Raw genomic sequence first — 23,388 nt, 5'->3', positions numbered from 1 at the left:
AAGGTCCACTATTTTGTAAAAATAAAATTTCAGATACAGTCTTTGAACTTGTAGATTCTTTAACTGGAGAATCTTGTGGCATACATTCTATCGATCGTATGAGAGTGTGGAGACCCACTCAGAAAACTGGGAACATCTGGTTAGAATTAGCTAAGAAACATATACATGAGAAAGAATTTGATTCTGTAAAAGAAAATAGTGAAAAAACTGATTCTTGTGAACCGGAAACTTTGGTAAATGTGAATTCTTTGAACATAACGAAAGTTTGTCTGTATTCAACAAAAGCGAAAGTAATAAGTTCAATGTTCAGTTGTTGTTGAAGGAGCTATTGAAATGTGATACATATTTGCAATATTTAAACGATAAGCTAGATTGCCGGTATCATACTCTTATGTTAGCTTTAAATCATTTGCTGAATTCTAAGCTAAACAGACGTGACATGTAAAAAAAAAAAGTCACGGACATGATTATTTCTTAAATGCTAATATGTATGAAAATGTTGTTCATTAGTATTCATATGTAAAGGAAATATGAGTTAAAAGCACTCGTTTACATGAATTATTGTATTGTCTTGTTGATGCTTTACGATAAGTTATCAAGACTAACTGTAAGATTTTAAACCACCAATTGTACGAGTTGAGTTGTCTAGTATTCATGTATTACTACTAATGTAAACGATAATAAGCTCTGATTTTGTCAGAGTGAGAGTAAGTTTTTATGTGTCAGTGGAACAGTGTGACACAAGCATTGAATTATGAATGGCAACTCCCCCCCCTCATTTATTTTTAACCTTTGGGTTCATTTTTCTATGTTGTTTTATATTCCTACCTCACTAGAAGGTCTTGTTGTCATTCCAAAGGGGTGGGATGATAATATAAATGTAAAATGGGGAAGGGAGACTTAAAAGTTTAAGTGGATAGGCGCTTATTAGCGTAAAAGTGTGGCAGACTTATTTCTATCCGGCCTCACTCTTATTGTAACAGTACAAACGAGTGGTAATATATTTATTTCATGTAATTATTATGTTTTAGTGATGTGTAATCTTTGTGTTTGTGAATAACAATTTTCTTTTCGTAACTTCTTTGTCAGAATAGAGTGAGAAGTGCGAGTATGTTTTGTCATTTATGCAGTTTAAGTATAATGTGTGTAGAATAAGTTTGTTCATTTCCTTTTGTGGAATATTGAGATATATTATTCAAATAATGTTTATTTTATCTATTTGTTGAAAAGTTGAGTTACTCATAATAATTAATTGTTTATGTTTTGTAGTTTTTCGTATAATATCGTAAAGTAAGTAATGTGAACATTTTACCTATAAATAATGCCATGATTTCGTATAATGTTTGTGTTATTTTAACAATAAGAGCGCATATAGCAATATTGTAATTCAAACATCAAAAGTATATCATGAGAATTTTTTGTATATTAATTGTGAGTCATGCACTTATAAATGTTTAACTTAGTGACAGTGCCGAATGTAAAAAAAAAACTCTAAAGACTTTACATATAAAAGCCCCATGAAACTTTTATGTAAGCGTATAAATGCCCCACGCGTTTGTTGTTTTACTACGTTAAATGAAACTTTTCATCTGATGAAGTGTAACTCGGCGAAAGTTCTTATAAACTTCCTTGTGAACTAGTGTCAATCTTGACTTTGGAACACTGGTGATTATCGAAGTGAAACTATAGTCAGGGTTCTTGAACGTTTACCATTATTCAATGGTGCACGTACATTCCTTTCGACCGCCAATGTAACTGTACCAAAATTTTGTTTGAAATATTTTTCGTATAAACGCAAATTCTGCGTTAGTGCATTATGTGACGTTCATCTGAATTCGTACACTTTGTGTGGTATATGTTTCTCACTGATCATGCTGCCGCCTAGTGGTGCTAAAAGATAGGATAGAAGAAGAGGAAGAGGAAAGTAATGAGAGGCAACAGTTAGTTTCTTGGTGTAAATGTGTGTGTGAGCTGTTAATGACTCAGCTATTTTTGCTGATCATGCCTTGATCTTGTTACCAGACGTTATTTAAAAAGGAATATTAGTTACCATGTGATTTGGAAATCCATCGTTATCTTCGAATATGCATAAACTATTAGTGAAAATAGTATTGCTAATCTGAACATTCTGGTGATTTTTACGTAATTCATTATTAAAGTAAATCAGCCCCAAGTAATATTTTACAACGACAAGGGGGCGTGATCGAGATTACGAGTGAAACAAAGGACTTCGCAGGTTGCTCTTGAAGGTGACGGACACATAATTACAGACTAAACCAAAAATGTCTGAATAACTTGTTTCATCCAACGGTATTACATAATGCTGTTATTAAGTCGGCCAGGAGCGACTGTTACATAAACACTTGAAATCGGAAGAAAAGACAATTTTTATGTAAAGATTACTTCAGATTCAGTGAGTGAACAACAAAATGTGACTAAAGTGACTGGCGCCACGACGAACTAAACTATCATTGTGGACGATTTTAACGCGTTTTTACGAATTTACTACGTAAGCGGGGCTATATATCCAAAATAATCAGTGTATCACAGGTATGTTTATCTATTAAATAAATGGCACTGTAATGTTTAGATTTGTTCGTTTTCTCTTTTTCTAGATCGCATGACGAAGTAAGACTATGGTCATTGTGTCGCTTGTAAGTAATCTATGAGAGTAGGTGATGTTATCATCTGTTTTTCATAACCCGCCTTAGATCTTCGCCCAGGTGGTTCCGTCCGGATCTGGACCGTAACGGTGAGGTGTGTCGCGCCTTCCTTAAACGATAGTCGAGGGGACGAAGTTTCTGAACCCTCGAATAAAATAGTGCAAAACTATATTATTCGAGGGCGAAGAGTAGAGAGAGTTCTCTGCGGAGGCCGGTTGAGGATGGTGTGCACCGCGCAGCACTATGCTGCTCGAACCCAGAACCGTAATAACTTTTTGCAGGTTTGTAAAAAATTTTATTATTTTCTTCATTAATATTTAATATTGAATGAGAATAATGAATTTCAACATTAGCAACTTCCCACTTTTCACGGAATTCCATTCTTTGATGAAGTTTCGTAGTTATGATGTTAAGGTGTTGTCAAGAAAATATTCCATAGAACTATTACTGGGAAGCGTAACGTAAAAATCTCCATCAGGTTCCATTGTAATTCTCGATCTTCTTTACGGCTGATGCAGGTATCCAGGAATCGAAAGAAGAAGGATATCCTTTCCAATGAACAAGATATTTTTTTCTGGTGCCTTTTCTTCTTGTACGTATGATTTTATCTATGAAAAACGTCTTTGATAACTTCTCAGGTTGTAATTCCTCTCTATAAAATAATCCATCCAGTGGTTCCTTGCTTAAATCTTCAATTTCATAAACAAGTGGATCTCTGGGTATTATCTTCTTCACTTTAAATATTTCCCAAGTCCAGTTTTGCATGTATCCTTTATCAAATGTACGTTAATTTTACTAATTCGTACTATATCAGCAATCTTAAGATGTTTTGAGAAATTTGGATTTTTCTTCTTCTTCTTCTTTATTTTATTATTATACTGATTATGCCATACTTGTAATAGGTTATTTTGAGAAACATTTGCAGGTGACATCTTTATGGTTGAATGATAACCTTCATTGTATGATTTCACAAGATGTAATACATTTAAATAATTATACGTTTGATACCTTGTAAAATACTTCCACATTTTCTCTTTTAGAGTTCTGTTAAAACGTTCTACAATACTAGCTTTTATATCAGGATTTTTAGTTGTAATATGTTTTATTTTGTTGTGCTCTAAGTACTTCTGTATTGTTTTATTAGTAAACTCACTTCTTTTATCTGTTCGGAATGTAATTGGTTTTCTGTCTTTGAACACAACTTTCAATGCTTGTAAGACATCATTTGTACTTTTAGATTTTAATGGCACAGTCCAGGCATATCGACTGAACACATCTATCACTGTCAGAATATAACGATATCCATCATTAAATTTATGGAGAGATTGAAGATCATTAATATCACTTTCCCACTCATCATCAATGTTATTCACTACATAGAAATCTCTTTTAAAACGACGACGTACAGGTTTGTGCAACGTATATGTTTTTTGTTGCAGTAACCATTTTCTTATACAATGTATAGGAATTTTCTTCTTTGTATGTATCCACAATTTTTTAACAGTTGAAAACGGTGCAGGATGTAAAGGGTTGTAGTAAATTTTGCTTAACTGTTTGTTTATTGTTTCCATCTTGACCATACTGGACGTATACAGGCACGTTTCCTTTTCCTTATGGGAGATACTACTTTTTCCTTTTCTTCTTCTGCTTCTTCGTCGTCTTCTGGAAACGATTTCAGATATATTTTTTTTCCTTGACGATGATGCTGCCGGTGATGTTTAAGTTCGTCGTAAAATATATGACGAACGTTTTGGATTTCCAATAAGTTATTGACGTGTGTTATTAGAAGATAAATAATTACAAAATTTCTCCCATCCGGTGGATTTGTGTGTTTCCGGGGTCGCGACACATCAGAAATTAAATCTACAATGTGAGATCCTTCTAGTTTATCACCTCTGATGTAAACAGTTCCTTTATTATCTCACGTGATATTATCATCATGTTTCATTCTATGTAGTAGTAATTCAGCTCTTTTACGAAACATTTTGGGTATAGATAATAATATTTCTTCTTCTGCTTCAGGCTTCTCTGATTTAGTTGACCTGATCGAAAGTGTCACAGGTTCTTCTTGTTTTCGTGTTAAATGTAAATATTTTTGAAGAGTATTATTACATTGATTCCACTTTTCTTCATCACTAAGCGATGATAACTGTAAAATCTCTTGCATTTCTTGATCCAAATTAGAACCACGTTTCTCCAGGGCTGATGATGATGATGATGCTGGTGTTTGTATACGACTAAGAACTTCAAGTGGAACTAAAATCATCTTCTTTGCGTGTTCCATTACACTAACGGAATAGTAAACTTCATAATGCACCAGTTAAAATAGGAGCTAATAATGCCGGTAGGAATCCACCCTGCTGCTGCACTAATAAATGCTTCTTCTTTTGGATGGAGTTTCCTTTCTTCACAATATATCGAAGCGTTTTCTTGTATCGTTTTAATCTTGCTTTCTGTGTCTTTGTAAGTGGCACATTCCCTTTTAATACATAATAACAACATTCGCAAATACTTCGAATCACTGAAGAGTCTGCATTGGTCACTATAGCTTTACGTAATTTAGAATTTGCTTTGCTCAGCGTACGAAGATCTCCGTGTTTTTCTCTTGGAGACATATAGTCAGAATGCACAAACACACTTTAAAACTAACATTATAAACACATCTTCTTCCATTTTGTTGGGACATAAACGTAATGATAAATATCATCAGGAAAGATATTTGTTTGAAAACGAAGTTCACCTGGCGTATCCTGTTTTAAATCAATAAACAAATATCCATATGGTAACTTAGTTGTGTCGTTGAAACTTTCTTGAAGAAATTTTGGATTCTCAGGAACTAGTTGATAACTCAAATGTTTAATTTGCGATTTAACTCTTGGATTATTAAATAATACGAGATAAGAACAATTCAAGCTCATATCTCTGCTTCCTTTTCCCTGATGAAATATGTTTTGTGTAATAAATAGTACACTAAGATTTCTATGATGAGAACCCTTTGTAAAGAAATCAACTATATTGCGGTTCACTTCACACATTTGATCATCAATAATAATAAGATATGGTCCAGTTTCAGGTAAAAGATCTTTCGTTTGAGGTAATCCTTCAATAAATTGTACTTCTGTCGAAATTTCTGTGAATGCATTTTGTCATTCTGCATAGTACCAATAAATATGACGAAACGATGTATTAACCATATGTGATAAATTGGACAGGAATCGTATTACAAAGGAAGTTTTTCCGCATCCACTTGATCCGGCAACAATACATGAAAAGGGATGTTTCCACGTCGTGTCCATGTTAAAGAGTATGACCATTCTTTCTTCATACGTATATTTATAAAGGGCCTTATTACATTTTTCTTCTTTTGTTGGAAGTATTGTAGCCTTATGGAAGAGTATCATATGAATTTGGTATTCTACGTCGTTTTATATAATTTATCTTATAAATTTTTGCTTCGGGCATGCTGACGATAGTATGGTCTTTCCTGCGGCAATTTTTTTCTCATTGATAATTTTGACTTCAGTGGTACGAGATTCTTCTTCTTCTTCTTCCGCCTCCTCTTCATTATCTACTATCATTTTCTTCATTACATCAAAATTTAGGTTCAAAACAAAATTTGAAAGAATTTCGCCATTCCAAGGTTAATCGGGATGGAATTACACATGATTAATCCTGATTTCATTGGAATACTGAAGTATATCTCACTCGTCCCCATTCTACCCCATTTTACTATACCGCACCAAAATGCTTTTAGAAGCCACATTTGTACACATACTACATTGTACTAAGTTGCTATTGATCTGTTTAATAATTTTTCTACACAAACAAATAAAATAAATTGGTCGTAGTTACTGACATAAATAAAAAATGGTAACTTATACAATTACCTACATATAGTTGGAAACCCTGTACTTAGAATCCTAGTAGTAATAGAAAATAATAATATATGATGTCTTATGCTGCTTGTAGATGATCCAAGAAAGGTTGAACAAGGCCATTCAATACCTCAAATTTACACGTTCAAAGGAGTATTGTTCGAGGCACTTGAAAAAGTCTCTTGAACGGACTTGAAACCCCTTTTACACGATGATAGAGGTATTGATGTATTTTATATTCTTGTTAATAGATGGCAGTCCAAAACAAGAGACTGTAACATATGAAAACAAATGTAAGCGAAACTGCGTACTGATTTAGTTCAGACTTGCGTATGAATAGCTATAAATATTAGCATGTTTTTCGTAACTTTCTGCAGGCATTTGTAATTTAATAGATTATATTAAATAATTTAGCAAACAGGTCAATTGATTTTGCATCAATCCCATCGAATTTTCATGAAGTATTTTGTCCCTTTTACATTAAATGAGAGTAGGTTAGGTGACGTTAAAAAAGTAAAGTGCTGCTTAGGTATAAAATCGCTCCGTATACTAAGCTTTTTTTTTTTAAAAAAAAATGATTCTTCAAATGGCGTGCTGATGACAGAACCACACTCAAAAAGAAAAAAATAACTGTTTCCTAAAATTGTGTGTATCACGAAGCACTGACTGCCATTTGATGTTATTTATGCTTTAGAATCGAAGGCTGTTTAAAGAAAAGTTTGAAATCACAGAAAACCAAACGAAGCAATGATAATAATTTTCAGCTACAGGACTTACCGCTCATATCTGCATCAGACTTTCTTCACAAATCTATCCCTGTTTTGGTATTGGTTAAGAATAACCCGTCAAACGAATAGTAATTTTACTGTTAAAATGTGAGTGTGTATGAAGTAGAATTATCTGAGATATCGTAATAATTCCCACTGTCGAAACATGCCTGTATAATGTAGACTAGCTCAGGAGAGTAATACTCCCGGAAGTATGAACGATAAACACAGTTCTGATTGGTTGGCGTTATCCATCTCTTGCCACGTTGCATTCAAATAGCAGAAATCAAACGATTGTTGTTGTCTGTCTTCGTGGCCGAGTGGACTAGATCTATATACCAGTAACGAAAATCTCTTTTGGCGTGAGTTCAAACCCGGCCCGAGGAAAGTTTTTTTTACATTTTTAAAATTAAAATATAAAAATAATGCTCAAAAAAGTGATTTACTTACTTTTGTGTAGATAAGTAGTAATAGGAAAGGGTTAGAAGCCCCGCAGGGCTCGTTTTCTTCCCCTTGTACTCCATGATATAAATTTTGTGACCAACTTAAAACAACTGGCTAGGATAGCGCGCGAAAAAACGTACTTCCTCGAGCGGATCGTGTATAATGTAGGAAACCAATATTTTATGTTTAGAAGTTTAATGTTACCAGTATCAAATCATTACAAGAGCTATAGTTCAGTTCAAATGAGTGAATACGATGTCAAGAGTTTGTTACACTATTCTAATATATACATGATTCTTATTCTTGTATTATAACCTCCGTCTATGACGCGCCTGCTCCGTACGAACTATTCTTCCGTGGACCCCCTCAATGCTCCTGCCCCGAAACTGTTAAATAGCATCTCGATTTTATTTATTAGTATTATTATTTTTGCACAGTATTGTATGTAGCATATGTTAGGATGCACATTTGTACCTTACGGAAAAGCGCTAGTAAAATTAATCTGCAGGCGTGAAAGCAACCTCTACCTTAAGAAATAATTTCTCAAATACTACGTGTGGAATTTCTGATAAAATAATTAGATTACGATAGGATAACATGTAATCATTTCCAGGATACTTCAGCTTGCGAGCATATTATCAATCTGTACACAATTATTTGATATTATCAGAGATTAATAATAGTACAAAACGTTTTATTAAATCAAGAAGTCAGTTATATATATATATATATATATATATATATATATATATATATATATATATATATATATATATATATATTTAATGGACTCTTCTCTCTTAATCAACATCCGGTATTCTTGTATATTAAATTCTCAAATTAATACTTATACTTCTCATTGCCTCAAAATTTAACAAAAGTTATGGGCATGCAAGCATTATAACTATATAAATCGTGAATATTATCAACAAAAAATACTAACAATATCTTCCGGCGCAAATATTAGCTTTGTTTATTATAATACACACTTCGAATATCAGATAATTATGGAAAAGAGTAACGAAAAGATATTTATTCAACTGCAGCTAAGTCTCACGACGCCATCATACTTGTTTTGTATTTTCCTGCACTCAAACTCGAGCGCTGATTGGCTATTGAATGCTCTTGAATTTGATTGTTTAGATCGGGACCGAAACGAAATTTCTTGAACGAAACTATTGAATTCAAGAGAAAAATGACGTCAGTGCTGACGTGTTTTTCATCAAATAGTCTTGAATGGTCTTGAACAAGTGTCTTTAGACACCCCAAGTTCATATGAGACAACATAATTTATTTTCCGTGAGAAATGTGGCCCATTAATCTGTGGGCCTCAGAGGACCCCCGTTGGTGTTCCATGTAAACCAAAAATACCCTGGTGTTCCTAGGGTTAATGCTTGTATGACCAAGATACTCAAATTTGGCATCTTATCCAGGTGTTCCCTCCAAAAGGAAAAGGGGGTAATGGAAGTAATTTCGTCTTGAAGAATTAGACGATTGACGCACAATTCTTCCGAAAGTATATCCATATGAGAGAAACGTTTCAATTCTGTCGGTAGATCTTCTGCAAACATGTTTGGATTTGCGTGGGTACGATCAAGACACTGGATATATTTCCAAAATTTGGTAGCAACGTGATGTCCATTCGTATAACCTGCAAGATTTCTGCATTGCACGCCATAAGTTTCAAGAATTTCTTGAACTGATGAAAAAATAAGCCACACTTGACTTGCATCCACACTAAGAGCTTATAAAACTTATATCTGCTTACAGACGACATCTGTAATCTTATCTATGGTATTAAGCTGGAAGACATTGTTTTTCATCTCCAGTTAGTTCTTTGAGATTTGTCATAGAACTTCCTTCTTCATGTTCCTCTTCTGCAATTTGGTGTAATAAGCATTATAAAACTGTCCTGCTTGGAGCAAGTCCCCTAGCAGATAATCACTGGAACTGATAACCATTTCCGTTTCCCACAAGAGGTTCAACAGCTTTTCCTGTCTGGCTGGTGTTCTAGTCAAAGCTGATTTAAATGATGCGATAAAAGTATCAATTACTTTCAGACTATTTCTAATCTCTTCCGCACATAAGTGGAGGACATGTGCCCAGCAAGTAGAATGCATTAATCTAGGAGCAACTGCATAGCAGCGTAGTATATGGGGCATTATCATATATTAGAACTACAAATTGCCTTCTATTAACATCAATATCACCAAATGCATCAAGTACAGTGTCTACTATCACATCTGCGTTGTATCATTTCATTATTTTTGTTCTAACCAGAGGAAAACATTCAGAAGGTTCACCAAGTGGACCGACAAGAACATTTACAACTGTATGGTTTTTAAAGTCAGTAGTTTCCTCAACTACCACAGAAACTTCCTTTCCTTAACACTTCGATTTTTTTATTCAGATTATCATCAGCACAACTATGTATATATTTTCTTAATGTACTTTCACTAGGAACTATTATAATGTTAGTAGATGATTGAATGCAATTTTTGAACTCTTCATTCCTAAAATCATGAAGAGGGATACCAGTCGCTACAAATACTGTAAAAATATTCCTTATGTTCTCTTAATTGGTATTCATGCGCTGCAACAGTTAATGAAGAGTGGTGGCCCAACTATTGCCGCTGCTTCTTGCTCATTTTGTGCAGTTTTCCTAAGTGGTATTTCGAAGAAGAAATATGTAGTTGCACAGTAGACTTCTTCTCACATTTAATGAAATCAGAATGAAGAATACAGAATAGATTACCACCTTCTACTTTGAAATGGTCATTTGGGAATTCTCTTACTCTCGGAAATGCATATACTTTTGATTTTGGCATTTTGGAATAAGCACAACCAGCCTTGCTTGCCTTTTAACACAAACTGAGGAAACAAAAAATCCTTCTGAGCGGAAGTTGCGGAAAGAGAAGGAATTCGAACTATCGATTGTTACACGTAAATATAATTGACAATTGATTTCCATTGTTTGTAGTATTGATAACAGCCTTTGTTAAACATCCTTTTCTTTGGCACAAAATATATTAACATATTTTTCTTTTTTGTAACATACACAGGGTTCTGAAATAAAAAGCATTAAGCATTATGCTTTATTTCTGTAAATTATGCTTTATTATCCTTATAAGATTAGGAAATTTGGAATGTAAAGTGGTCAAAATCGCAGATCTGGTACCAACAATAGGTGGAAAATTCCATTATCCTTTTACTGATGTTTTATGGTTGCCTAATAATGACTTTTAAAATACCATATTTCAAATGTTTTAAAATTGAGGAGTCTATGGTTCAGAAAGCACAAGGGGACGCATGACCCCCTTCTGGCGTCATCACTGCTTAGTTGTATTAAAGTCAAGACAATTTTAGTTGAAATTTCCATTATTTTCTTTGCAATATATCATACAACAGAGTTATTGCAGGATTGCGTAGATTATTTAAACGCTATAAGCTGTCAAGCCGCCATGCTCTCGTAATTGCGAGTTCTAGCACTGCCAAATATCGTAGGTGATACCTAAAAACTTGGTCTGATCTAGTATTATTGCATTGTGACTGCTGTAATGTTATGGTGTTAGCGACGAGATTCAACGTATATGTAAGGGGCGCCTGCGTGTTCTCAGGTAGGAAAGTAGATGTTAATTATGGCAAGGATATTGTGTGCTATTGATTAATATTATTTGTTATTGAAATGTAGTTGACTTTGGTAGTAATAGATGTGTAGGTAAAAATGGAAATAATGTTGATAAAATTTTCTTCAGATTTTAATATAAAATTATGGGTAAATTACGTTAACATATCTAAAACGTTTTCATACACCTTCGGGCTGACTTTTTAATAGGTTTGAAACTATAAGTTTATTTCAGTTGAAAGTTAACGGTCTCTCTTTTGACTATACACTATATCGTCTGCATTTTAAGAACGAAAACAGTGTAAATTTAACGTTTAAAATTTCGGTAGAGCGACAATATATTTTGATTTTATATTAAAGCTAAGGCTCAAAAGCCCAATATTTATTTATACTCCAATTCAAAAAGTTATATGCAGTGCACATATGGTGCTAAAAGAATAGAGCACCTAAAGCACGAAGTTTACGAGACAAATGGTTGAAATTCTAAATTCGAATGCCAGAAGCTCTTTACAGAGAGCGATTTGTACGTACAACTCTAATTTCACATTATCCATGTCCCCAAGATGGACTATTTAATGGAATGGAAAATGGATGTAATATGTCATTTATAGTCAAGGTTTTGAATTTTCTAAAATAATAATTGTAAATGGTAATTATCCTCGATTTTTCTGTTATTAAAACGAAGTTAGCAAGTTTTCCACCGATTTGTAATAATAATAGTATCCTAACAGATTTAAATCATTTCAAGAAAAGCTATGGTTCTCAATGACCTCTGGTGGTACTTTTTGGAATGATAAATTTGTTCATGTGCAGCGCTACCTGGGATCGTCAGATCACAGGCTGCTATCAAATAGGAAGGAAAACGATTATCTTTGGTGTCAAAATTCAATATGTTTCAACCTAATTGGCTTCCAAATTAAATTAAGTGTTAGTAGTGTATTTGATAAATTGTGAATAAGTGAGTTTATTGCTGTGAAAGCTTTGGTTTATAATTGGAATACCTACTGTAAGTAAATTATTTTCTAGAATTTCTCTTGACAAGTTAGTACGCCATTTAACATTGTGGTTGTTTCTATGCTGTTATCGCTGGTCGATATTTGAATGATAATGAGTTTTATAGTTGAGTTCTCAATTCTGTGATCTAAATTAAATTCATTTTGTGTTATTTTTTTTGTATTCTCAAAATTTGGCAACTAATTGTATTGTTCGATTTTACAGATATAAAGTTGATAATATCCGATTTAACTATATTATTTGACTAATGTAGAGCTTAGTTTACCTGGCGTACTATGAGAGTATTTTTACTAGTGGCTATTGGATTTAATAAGTTCCCACTTTTGTTCAGTTACTTGAACTATACCAACATAGCCATAATTTATTTTTTAGTGGGGAAATTAAATTCTCCTTCCTTCCAGCGTGCACGTTTAAGTTGTCTTTGCGGAGGCAGGTGCGCGTGTAACGTGTTAATATCCTTTCAAAATAATTGTAGTGCTAATATAAATATATATTTAGAAACAGGATATACGTTACATGGACCAAACACTAGCAAGAACTTTAAAGTCACTCGGAAAAAAATTTTCTCACCTCTATGGAAACTTTAAAATGTTTTTGGAAAATCTTAACAGAGAATGGGGTGAAAACGTACATCATCTCAGAGTAAATGGTGATTTTGTAACGAAAAGGATTCGGTTTAAACAACGCTTTTTAATGAAAACTGCTGTGAAGAAAATTTGTCTTTGTAACAAGTCAAGTGGAAGAAGTTCCAAGTAGAAACCTTCTACAGAATTTGTAATACTGCTTTTACAAGTGTTGAGGAGAGGTTTATTCCAAGCAAACGTTTAATGAAGATTGTGCCTGTTTGGATCCAAAGAGATTATTTGAAGAATTAAAAAAAAAAAAATGAATTACCAGATGGAGCCCTAAAGGCATTAGCAGAAAATACAGGCGTGTGTAAAAAAAAGAAAAAAACTGTCATGCGAACTCAAGTTATTTGTTGCTCTTCCTTTAAGAATCTGAAGGGTACTTCTATTAGTGACTTTGATGTGGTTCAGTTCTCAGCTGATTCTGGAAATGAAGACGAATGAAGTGAAAACAGAACAGAAGATCATAATCAGCTGAATCCAGAGTTGTATACACCGCACCGAACTCGGTAATGAGAGTTTTTATTTTCTAAATTAAAGGTCATTAAATCAAAACTAAGATCTCCTTTGGGCAAAGTCTACTAGAAAATTTAATGCTCTTTAATGCTGAATATGTCAGAATTTTCACGTAGATTACGATGTTATTGGAAGCGAAGTAGGAATAAACTCAAAACATCTTAAACGATTATTCATGCTGTGAAATTTAATATAGTCATACAATTGTAACTAATGGTATTTTTTCCTTCTGTTTTTATTGGAGTAGGTAGATTATGCTAATTTGTCCATCCTGCACTTAAATCTCTGTTTGCTGTAATTATATTATTATTCAGTTCTATTGGAACATTTACAGTATTTCGTCCTAGACGTTTTGTGTGTAACTGTGTTTGCTTAATATTGTGAACAAATTAAAAAGTCATTTTAAAAGCCAAACAGTTTACATTAGTTTCTCCAAGATGCGCCCCTCTAAGTTTCATCACCGCCCAGATCTGACAGCTCCAGTCATACAGTGAAAACGACTCTGCATGAGGCCCTTAAGATTTATCTTAAGATTTGTTTATATATGTTTTAATGACTTGAGGTAGTTTACAGGTATTTAGCAAAACAAATCTGGTTCTATCGGTGGTAGAGAGGTAGATCGCTGTGGCCCAGTGCTAGAGCGATCACCTCTGGTGCTTGGAACCTTGGTTCCATCCCAGCTTGCACTAAGTTAGTTTTGTGGTGTACAAACACCGTGTGCGTGGGATTTCATAGGGTTCTCCCGTTTAGTCCCACTTCCCACACTCTCTCATTCCAACATTTCATTTATTTCTCATCATCACTGTCTCCTTTAGCTAACCGTCATAATGGTGGACGGAACACTTAAATATTTCATTTCAATCCTGGTTCGAATATTACATACCCAGCTGAACTTTCAAAGAGGACTGGAAGTACAAAATCTCCTCTGACAGAAACATTTGTTTTTGTTTAATTAATTTACCGTGTTATCTATACATATAGTTTAACAGAAAAACTCTCAGGGCCTTTTGCGGAGTCGTTCTGAAACAAAATTAGTGCCATACTAAAGAGTTCGAGTAACTTACGTTTCTTGTAGTGAGGCCTTTGGTATGACGCTAATCATACGTCAAAACGATTCTGTATAACACCCTCAAAATGCAGTTGAGAACTGAATTTTGTTCAAGGGATGAACAGACATAATTTCCATATAATTTTGACACTATACATACTAGCCATGAACCACTTATTGTTGTAATTGAAAAGTCTATAAATATATTTGCACTATGACTTCAAAATTCATTTGCTTGCACATAAGCAGTTTCATAGAAGAGATGCCCACCGCGAGCTGGATTATATTTTCTGTGGACAGAAATTAATCAAAAGAATGCTGTAACTTACTTAGCATTATTTGAAATTTTTCACTGAATTGTACATATACATGTTCTGCGAAATTTGATTTTCCTTATTCAAGATGACATGGGATATTTCTCGTAGGTAATTTGTAGCCCCTTCTTCCATAGAAAGGTTTTGTTACCTGAATACATAGCACAACATTTTGCTTAAGATATTACACTGAACATTTGAATATAATACTATCTTCTTTGTATGAGATCTTGGTAAGAAATAATTTGTCTGCCCAAATTAACTATCAATGGATATATAACTTGTTTTTTTTATTTTGAATCAGTGCGCTTATTGTTGAGCCTACGTATTGAAATATTTAAATAGTAATGGGAAATTTATATCTGATGGAAAGTAATTGAAAATAACATTCAAAACTTGTCATTGCTTTGATATTTACGATTTCACTTAAATAGAACTCTGAATAATATTTTGAGTTATGACTACCTCTTTTAAAGATGTGTGCTTAGTTGCCTGGTTAAAAGTTGATTAGGTTTGCGTAGTAAAAATTCTGTGATATGAAAATAAATGAGTAATTTATTACTTTGAAGAATGAGATATAAGTGGTTATTATTATTCATCAGAACTTTCATATTTAATACAATGATGATCGTACGAGAAAAAGATAGAATCTGATAAGTATTTGTGGGTGTAGTACAGGATTGCATTGATAATCTATTTTATTTTTATTTGAGGTTGAGTTCCCACGCAAATGCACTTATGATAAGGAGATGGTGATGACGAATTAGTGATAATTATGAAATAAAAAAGAAGGGAGGAAACAGGAAATCCCGGAGAAAATTCAAGAATACGGTATTTATAAACTACAAATATTACTTGTCGAGAGCTGGTAAAGTATTGGGAACTAACCTGCCAGGGTTGAGCGCTCTATCAGTGAACCATTGAGATTACCAATGTATTTATATTGACCAGTAAAATCCTAGTCTATACCATGACACCCATTACTCTTTTTAAAATAGCTGTTCATGTATTAAAATATTTTAAAAAAATGTAAATAACTTAATCGCTAGTTATGTATATATAAAGAAATGAATGAACTTCTAATATCTGAAATAATGGAACACTTTATAGGAGAAAATGTAGCAAAAAAGTGAATTAATCAGATGATAGAACAATAATTAATAAATTTATTTATTTTTTTATAAATTGTCGAAACAAATTGTCAACAAATTTCAAAAAATATTTTTTTCCAATAGTTATTTGGAAGATTGAATCGCAATATCCAAATCAATTACTTATCTTACGCTAAAATCCTGATAGTAATATTTTCCGTAAGTAGAAGCTTTGCTTTGTATATACTTAAACAAAAACAAAATATTTGCTGAGCAAAACAATATATTCAATTAAAAAACTACATACGTGTTACAGTTTCGCCAACTAACATTTTGGCTTCATCAAACACTATCACTGATAGTAAGAATATTTAATTAAAATATTTGTAATTAAAGACAAGCGAATATAAAAATATTTATCTTGGAAATTTATTAATGTGATATGCGATCAATCAGCGAACAGTTGCGTGAAATTAATTTAAAGAAAACGTGATGCTATTTATTTGTATGCAAGTATTACTGGTTTACATAGATAACGCTACATTGAAGTGGGGAGAGATTGAAATATATAATATTAATTCAACTCTTTTAACATTAAAAACAGTGTTACAATAGCTACTGATTTGTTCTTTAAAGAAGAACTACAATCGAAGCAGACACAATATTTGTTTGGGTTGAGTAATGTCTTTATTACTGCCTATCTGTTTGCCCATTATTCAATTTCCTGCAAATCAAAAAAATAATAACAAGAATATTTGAAATGTACTTTAACACCTTTGATGATTAACAACTGACTAATTACAAGTAATATTTAGAGCCATATTCGTATAAAAGTAAGTAATGTTTCAAAATGGTTACATCTTTCTCTGAGGGAAGTATATTGTGTACATGCTTCTTTTATTTTCTATATAGTAAATATATAGTAATGGTATATAGGAAAATAAATATCACTCAATACTCTTTCTAGACAATATGAAAGATATATTTTGAATTATGTTACATTGTTGGAAATTCATAAGTTTTCTTGATACACAATTCCGTGGCGTTCACGATATAATTTTAATAAAACCCATTATGGAACAGTGTGGTTCAAATCTTGCAACAACCGTAAGAAAATTCCCCCTTTTTTGTTTTGACTATATTTTCGTTTAAGTAACATTTTTGATGAAACGATGTTTTGTTTATTCTAGAAGCATGAAATTTAGAAGTTAAAAATTTAAATCTGCAGAGTATTCAGAGGATTTTCCATAGGAATGTTTTACAAGAACATTTACTGGTATCCAAACGAATATTTATTTTTACAAACTATCATTGGATTTTAATGTTTCAACATATGTTCACTCAGTCTGTATTTTCGACGAAAACGACGAGAACACTTAGTACAAGGGTATGGCTTTACATCGTAATGAATTAACATGTGCTCTTTTATAGTGTTTCTGTGCCGAAATGATCGGGTACATTTTGTGCAAGAATAAGGTTTCTCATCTCTGTGAGTTATCATGTGTCTTTTTAGTGTATCCTTATCCCGAAACATCTTACAACAATGCTCGCATGTAACGGTTTTCTCCTGGCGGTGCCAAAGTCTATGTATATTTAAACGTATTTTCTGGCGAAAACGTTTATTGCAAATATCACATTGGTATGGCTTTTCCTTTGAATGACATAAAAGGTGAAACTTCAAGTTACATTTTGCACGGAAAGTTTTATTGCATGTATCGCACGAAAAAGGCCTTTCATTTCTGTGTGTTACCATATGTTTTCTTAATCCACTCCTCAGATTAAAACGCATACCACATTGCTCACAAGAATATTTTCTTTCATATGAGTGGATTACCATGTGGATTTTTAAGTTATATTTTGTACGAAAATTCTTGCCACATTTTTCGCAAGAAAATGGCTTTATATCTGTATGAATTAAAATATGGCTCTTTAAGTCACATTTGTTGTTAAACATTTTTGAACAGTGCCCACATGATAAATGTCTTTGATAGCTGTGAGTTAGAACATGCTGATTGAAATGGCCCTTTTGCCTAAAGGATTTCTTACACTCCTGACATGTGTATGGTTTCTCACCTGTATGTAGTCGCATGTGTATCTTCAAATAACTTGAATTACGAAACGATGAGCCACACTCTATACAGTAATGTGTTTTTTCAACTGTATGTATTTTCATATGTCGATTTAAATAACTGACTTTACAGAAGCATTTACCACATTGTAAACATGTGTGAGGTTTTTCATCTGAATGAATTAATATGTGAGACTTAAGTTTATACTTTTGGTGAAAAGACTTCGCACATTCTGAACAAGAATATACCATTTTACCTGTGGTTATTGACGTGCAAGTTTGGAAATTAGGATTATGAGTCACTCCGCCTGTTTCGGTACCTCGGCTATAGGGGAGAGAAAATGGAAATCTATTATACAGAATGCTAAATTATAAGTAATGTCATATTTTAATATACTTTCAAACTGCTTTTTATTTTGATAGTTTCAACCTTGAACAATAATAATGACCCAGTGATCATTCCCAGAAGCAGTTACAAGAACAGTATATGTTAGATATTCATTAATGTAAGTCATTATGTATACTAAATATTAGTAAACTAAAAGAGTCCTCAATATAAAGAAAAGTCTGTACAGATTAGTATATAATGTAAGAACTGTGGAAATGTATTTGTAACAACCCGTTTACCGGTTGTTTACATTTCACTTTGAAGTTGGCCCCCGTATGGTACTACTGTACCCATTATATTGTTTTGTTATTAGTGTTATGTGTAGGTTTATATTCGTTCTAATGTTAATTTGTTTTCGTTGTTAGTAAAAGAAATGGCACAGAAGAAATAAATGTATTCAATTTTGATATGAGATACACACGCAAACACACACCAAGAATCTTAACATGAAAATTCGAACATTTCGTTAAAACCAGTTATTATAGATTTATTTCGAGTCACGCCCATAACTGAATTCCTATCATATACGTTGTTCTTAAAACCGAGCTTAATATAAATAATACTAAATTTGTTATTACCTGATATACCACAGTTGCTAATAATCATGATACTGTTGATGACTGTTGATGTTGCTCTTCTGTCAACAATATGGCGATCATTCTGACTATTCACGTAAGGGGGCATTTTAATCGCTATGCATAAAGCTGGTTTTGGAACATGGTGCCTAGCTAAATGTTGGACGAGCTAGGTTGCCAGGGGGATAGTTAAATAACGACATGGCAGGTGTAGGTGAGTTTAAAATTTCCATTATATATAAATTTTCCGTGATTAGAAATTTATAATTTATATATGAAATTACGATTCATGAGGTTAGGTTCTTATATTGCTATATAATTGTGATAAAACTGTGTTAATTATAGTCGAGAATAAAATATTTAAAAACGCGTTTATTAAAGTCTGGTTTCAAGAGGGGGAATGACGCAGTTAATCGCCATGTCTTAGTGTATATAGACGGTGGCCTGGGTCAGTGCTCTTAAAAATTTGGAAATTTCATAAACAAAACGTCAATTCGGATGTAAACCTTTTCAAAAGTGTTGGTTAGGTCAACCTAATTTATTGTTTGGAAAAGAGAACCGAGGAGCCTGACTAAAAATTCATTAATAACATTTTTCGGCCGAAGGCCACCGAATATCACCTCCGCCATTACCAGTAATATAATGTGATGGGGTGGGAGGTATAGTCGTCGAAGTTAATTTCGTCGGATTACGGGACCAGCGTCCTATAACCGTAGGACGTGGAGCTGGTACCCCGAGGACATCGATTTCGGCGTTTAAACAAACAGGTTTGACAACCTAGTCTACCCTGTGGATCCGAAGATTGAGCCTGCATAAGCTAGGGTTGAAGGGGCTATTCTGTGGAAACTTCTGGTGAACTGGCAATATCAACTCTTTCTTTTTTTCCGATTATAAACAGTATAATAATTTACCGAATGGAAGTCTTCAGGATTAATATGTGTAGCTAAGCCAGAAGGCGTTACGCGTCCCCATAGCTCATCACTTTTATCCACTCATAAAATACTGTATGTCATAAGCATATGTGATTAAATTACTAAATTTGATGTGTTTGATACGTGCACTTGAAAATTGTCTGTAAATGTTATGATGAACTTTTACTTTGAGCGTACCTCTCAATATTAATGTGCCTTTAATGTTATCCTGTAAGATATTTTGATTGTTTAGGTTAGGTAGGATTTTACTTTAAGCATACTTCTAAATTATGTCCCATAATATTGCCTTGTGATATATTTGTTGTAGGTTAGGTAAGATTTAACTTTGAACGTATGTCCCATAATATACCGTGTTTTGATTGTTTAGGTTAGGAAATTTACTTTGACCGTGCCTCTAGAGTCCAATGTGCATTTTCGTATTGCCTTGTGATATATTTTGTTTGTGTAGATTAGGGAAAACTTTACTTTGAACGTACCTCTAAATACTTTATCTGTGAATGTTATGGTTAAATTCTACTTTGAGCGGACCTCTAGATATCAATGTGCATTTAATATATTACTTAGAAATATATTTTGATTGTTTAGGTTAGGGTTTTAATATTGCTCCGTAATACATTTTTGTCTGTGAATGTTACGATGAAATTTTACTTTGAGTGTGCCTTTACGTATCAATGTGCCCTTTTAATATTGCTTCGTAATATATTTTATCTGTGTCGGTGACTTGTGTAGGTTAGGGAAAATTGTACTTTGAACGTGCTTTTCAATATTTTTTTAACGTGTGTCTTTTCATGTTGCCTCGTAATACATTTGTGTAGGTTAGGGAAATTCTCATTTTAAAACGTGTCGCTAAATCTCAACGTGCCCTTTTCATATTGCCTTGTACCATATATATTTCGTCTTGTAGGTTAGGGAAATTTTAAATTAATGTGTCTTTTGCTATTGATACTCCATCGTGATATAGGCGCATATACTCGGTCTGTGCAGATTCGGTAAAACTTTACTTTGGACGTACCTCTGGATTTCAATATTATTGTTTCTAAAAATACTACTTTGTGATATGTTTTATCTTTGTAGGTTAGGTAGAGGTTTAATTTAAACGTGCCATTAGTACGGTATGAGATTAGCTGTTCGTGCCTACGTAGTGAATGCATATTTGCCTCGTCGGAAGCAAATACAGTTGAAATGTCACTCAACTTGCCGTTCTTGAATAAAATATAATTTGTTATGTGTATCCATCACTCTCAAAAATTAACGAATTGTGAATTTAAAATGATAGTAAGCTAAAAATGATAGTACTTTCGATAATGACGTTCTAGTTTAAGATATGTAAACCCTGTCGTAGAGAGGTAGACATATAGTTTTTTTTTCCTTTTTCATAAACCATTTGTAAATATTTCATTTCACATTAACAGTAGTTTTTTTTTCGTTACTCTCATAGTAGATGTATTGTGTGCTGATGCATAAGCTAAAATAGTGTAATATATGCTACTTACTTACCTTTGAATTGGAATGAAAATGTAGTACCAATAATACAAGCTTATGTTGTTACTTTATTGAATGACAGGGGTTATAAGTAACGAACGTCCGAAATAATCATAATCTATAAATGAATGAGTAGAGAGGATGGACCACTACATCTTGAATGATCGTGAATTAAATATGTATTAACTAAGATATTGAAATTTGGGAATCTAGACAATGTTTTATGCTAGATGAATGTAACAACAGAATTCCATAAAATGTCTTTGACATACTGCGATGTAGGCAAATATTTAATGACAATATTATTTCTTTTCTGATATCTTATGTAATTGTTTGATGATTGGCACGAATAAAATAGTCACGAAAATTTGACTTTATGATTTCAAATAATGTTCATAAACTTAAGCTTACACAATTCTAACTGTATTTTTTTTTCAATGTACAATTTAAGTCTAAAGACGTTGAGTCTTCTTTCATTCTTGGTTGGCCGCTAAACAAGAATTTGAAATCTTCCGTTGCGCGAATGAATTAAAATCCTGTTGGGTTAGATTAGTCCTAATAAATAATAACATTTTTTTCTCTGAATATAAATGTATCATATTTTTTAGGTTAGAAAAAGTTAAGAAATCTAAAACTAATATAACCTGATTTTTTTTCTTTTACAATACCCTGAAATGGTGTTTATATATTGTAGATTTGGACATATTGTAAGCTTTACTCACAGTCATTCTACTTGTACTAACAACAGAATGATATTATTCGCAGAAAAACAAACCAGTACCAAATTGGGTGGACATCGAAGAAGGACGAAGGTTCGAATCCACTTTGACTTTAATTTTTCTCTGTAGTATATTTTGAATTAAGAAATAAGATACTCATGGTTGGTTTTAGAGACTCATACACGTCAGAAATGTTCGAGATGTCTGTCGATTTAGACGTTCGTGGCATCATATCGAGATATGTGTCTTATATTTTGGCGACGCTGCGTTATGTTGACTTAAATAATTAGTATGTTGAGTTCAATTGAGTCAGTTTTTTTTACTTGTGTAATTTTATTTTACCACGTATGCGTAATGGACGAAGATATTGACCAATTAATATGGGCAGAAAAACATATTTTTGACGGAAACATACCATCTCCGTTGATTCTATGCGTTTGTGTTTACAAGGAAAAACCAGGTTCATTTGCTGAAGTTAGCTTTTCTCAAATTTCAGATTGGTGAACGTCTTCTTGAATGTTCAAGCTATTACGCTGGTTAACCAGTTTTGTAAGCTATCTGACCTTATATGTAACAAATAAGATATTTTTTAGATTGCACATTGTTACCTCTTTCGCAGTTGAAAATTCTGATTTTCTGGGCGATTTCACCATTTTACACATTGCTTGTTCTAACAGGTATGTGATCTTGCCGAGTGCCATTCACGCTACACATTTAATGGTGATTTGATTTTAGATTTATTTTTTTTTAATAATCTGAGGCTGTAATAACAATTAAGTTTGTAGTAGGTTGTGGTATCTTTTCAATCGCTAATCTGGAAGTCAACTTTGAATCATGTCGGCAATTGTTCTTCTATAAATATTGTTTACGTCTAAAAACTACAACGAAAATGATTTTAAGATTTGGAAATTACGAGTTTCAAATGACAAATTTTAAGAAAATATACACGATACAAAATTTGAATTTGACATTTTTGAACATTAGAGCTTGCAACCAATAAACATAAACGTTTATTATGACAGAGTCGTTACACCCTATGACGTACTTATTAAAATGTAACTCAGACCTACAACTTTAAGCGGCCAATGTAAATGAAAATTTAATATATATATATATATATATTTCGGATTTATACATAGGATTACATGAAACTCCACTTTTCTTGCTAGTTTTTTATTTTTTTTATTTTTAGGACCATATATATTTTGGAATCTGTAAAAGAATTAGAAGTAGTATTACTG

The 23,388-nt window shown here is 32.9% G+C and overlaps 1 protein-coding gene across 3 annotated transcripts in view; it reads right to left on the bottom strand.

Annotated features, from left to right (window-relative positions):
* Nucleotides 1-16,938: 16,938 nt before the first annotated feature.
* LOC145684425 (uncharacterized) overlaps nucleotides 16,939-23,388 on the bottom strand; it is a 26,440-nt gene continuing 19,990 nt past the window's right edge. For 2 of the 3 annotated variants that reach the window (XM_081756790.1, XM_081756791.1), the window contains exon 3: nucleotides 16,939-18,376. In XM_081756790.1, coding sequence (XP_081612916.1) covers nucleotides 17,302-18,376 — 1,075 coding nt within the window. In that variant the 3' untranslated portion in view covers nucleotides 16,939-17,301. Of the gene's footprint in view, nucleotides 18,377-22,755; nucleotides 23,026-23,388 lie in introns of all 3 variants that reach the window. The other variant, XM_081756792.1, reaches the window with a different exon arrangement.

Source organism: Thermobia domestica, chromosome 4, assembly GCF_964235325.1.
Source record: "Thermobia domestica chromosome 4, izTheDome1.hap1.1, whole genome shotgun sequence".
Classification (NCBI taxonomy): Eukaryota; Metazoa; Arthropoda; class Insecta; order Zygentoma; family Lepismatidae; genus Thermobia; species Thermobia domestica.
Note: the sequence above shows the minus strand (reverse complement) of the source record. Positions and strands in the feature narration are given on the sequence as shown.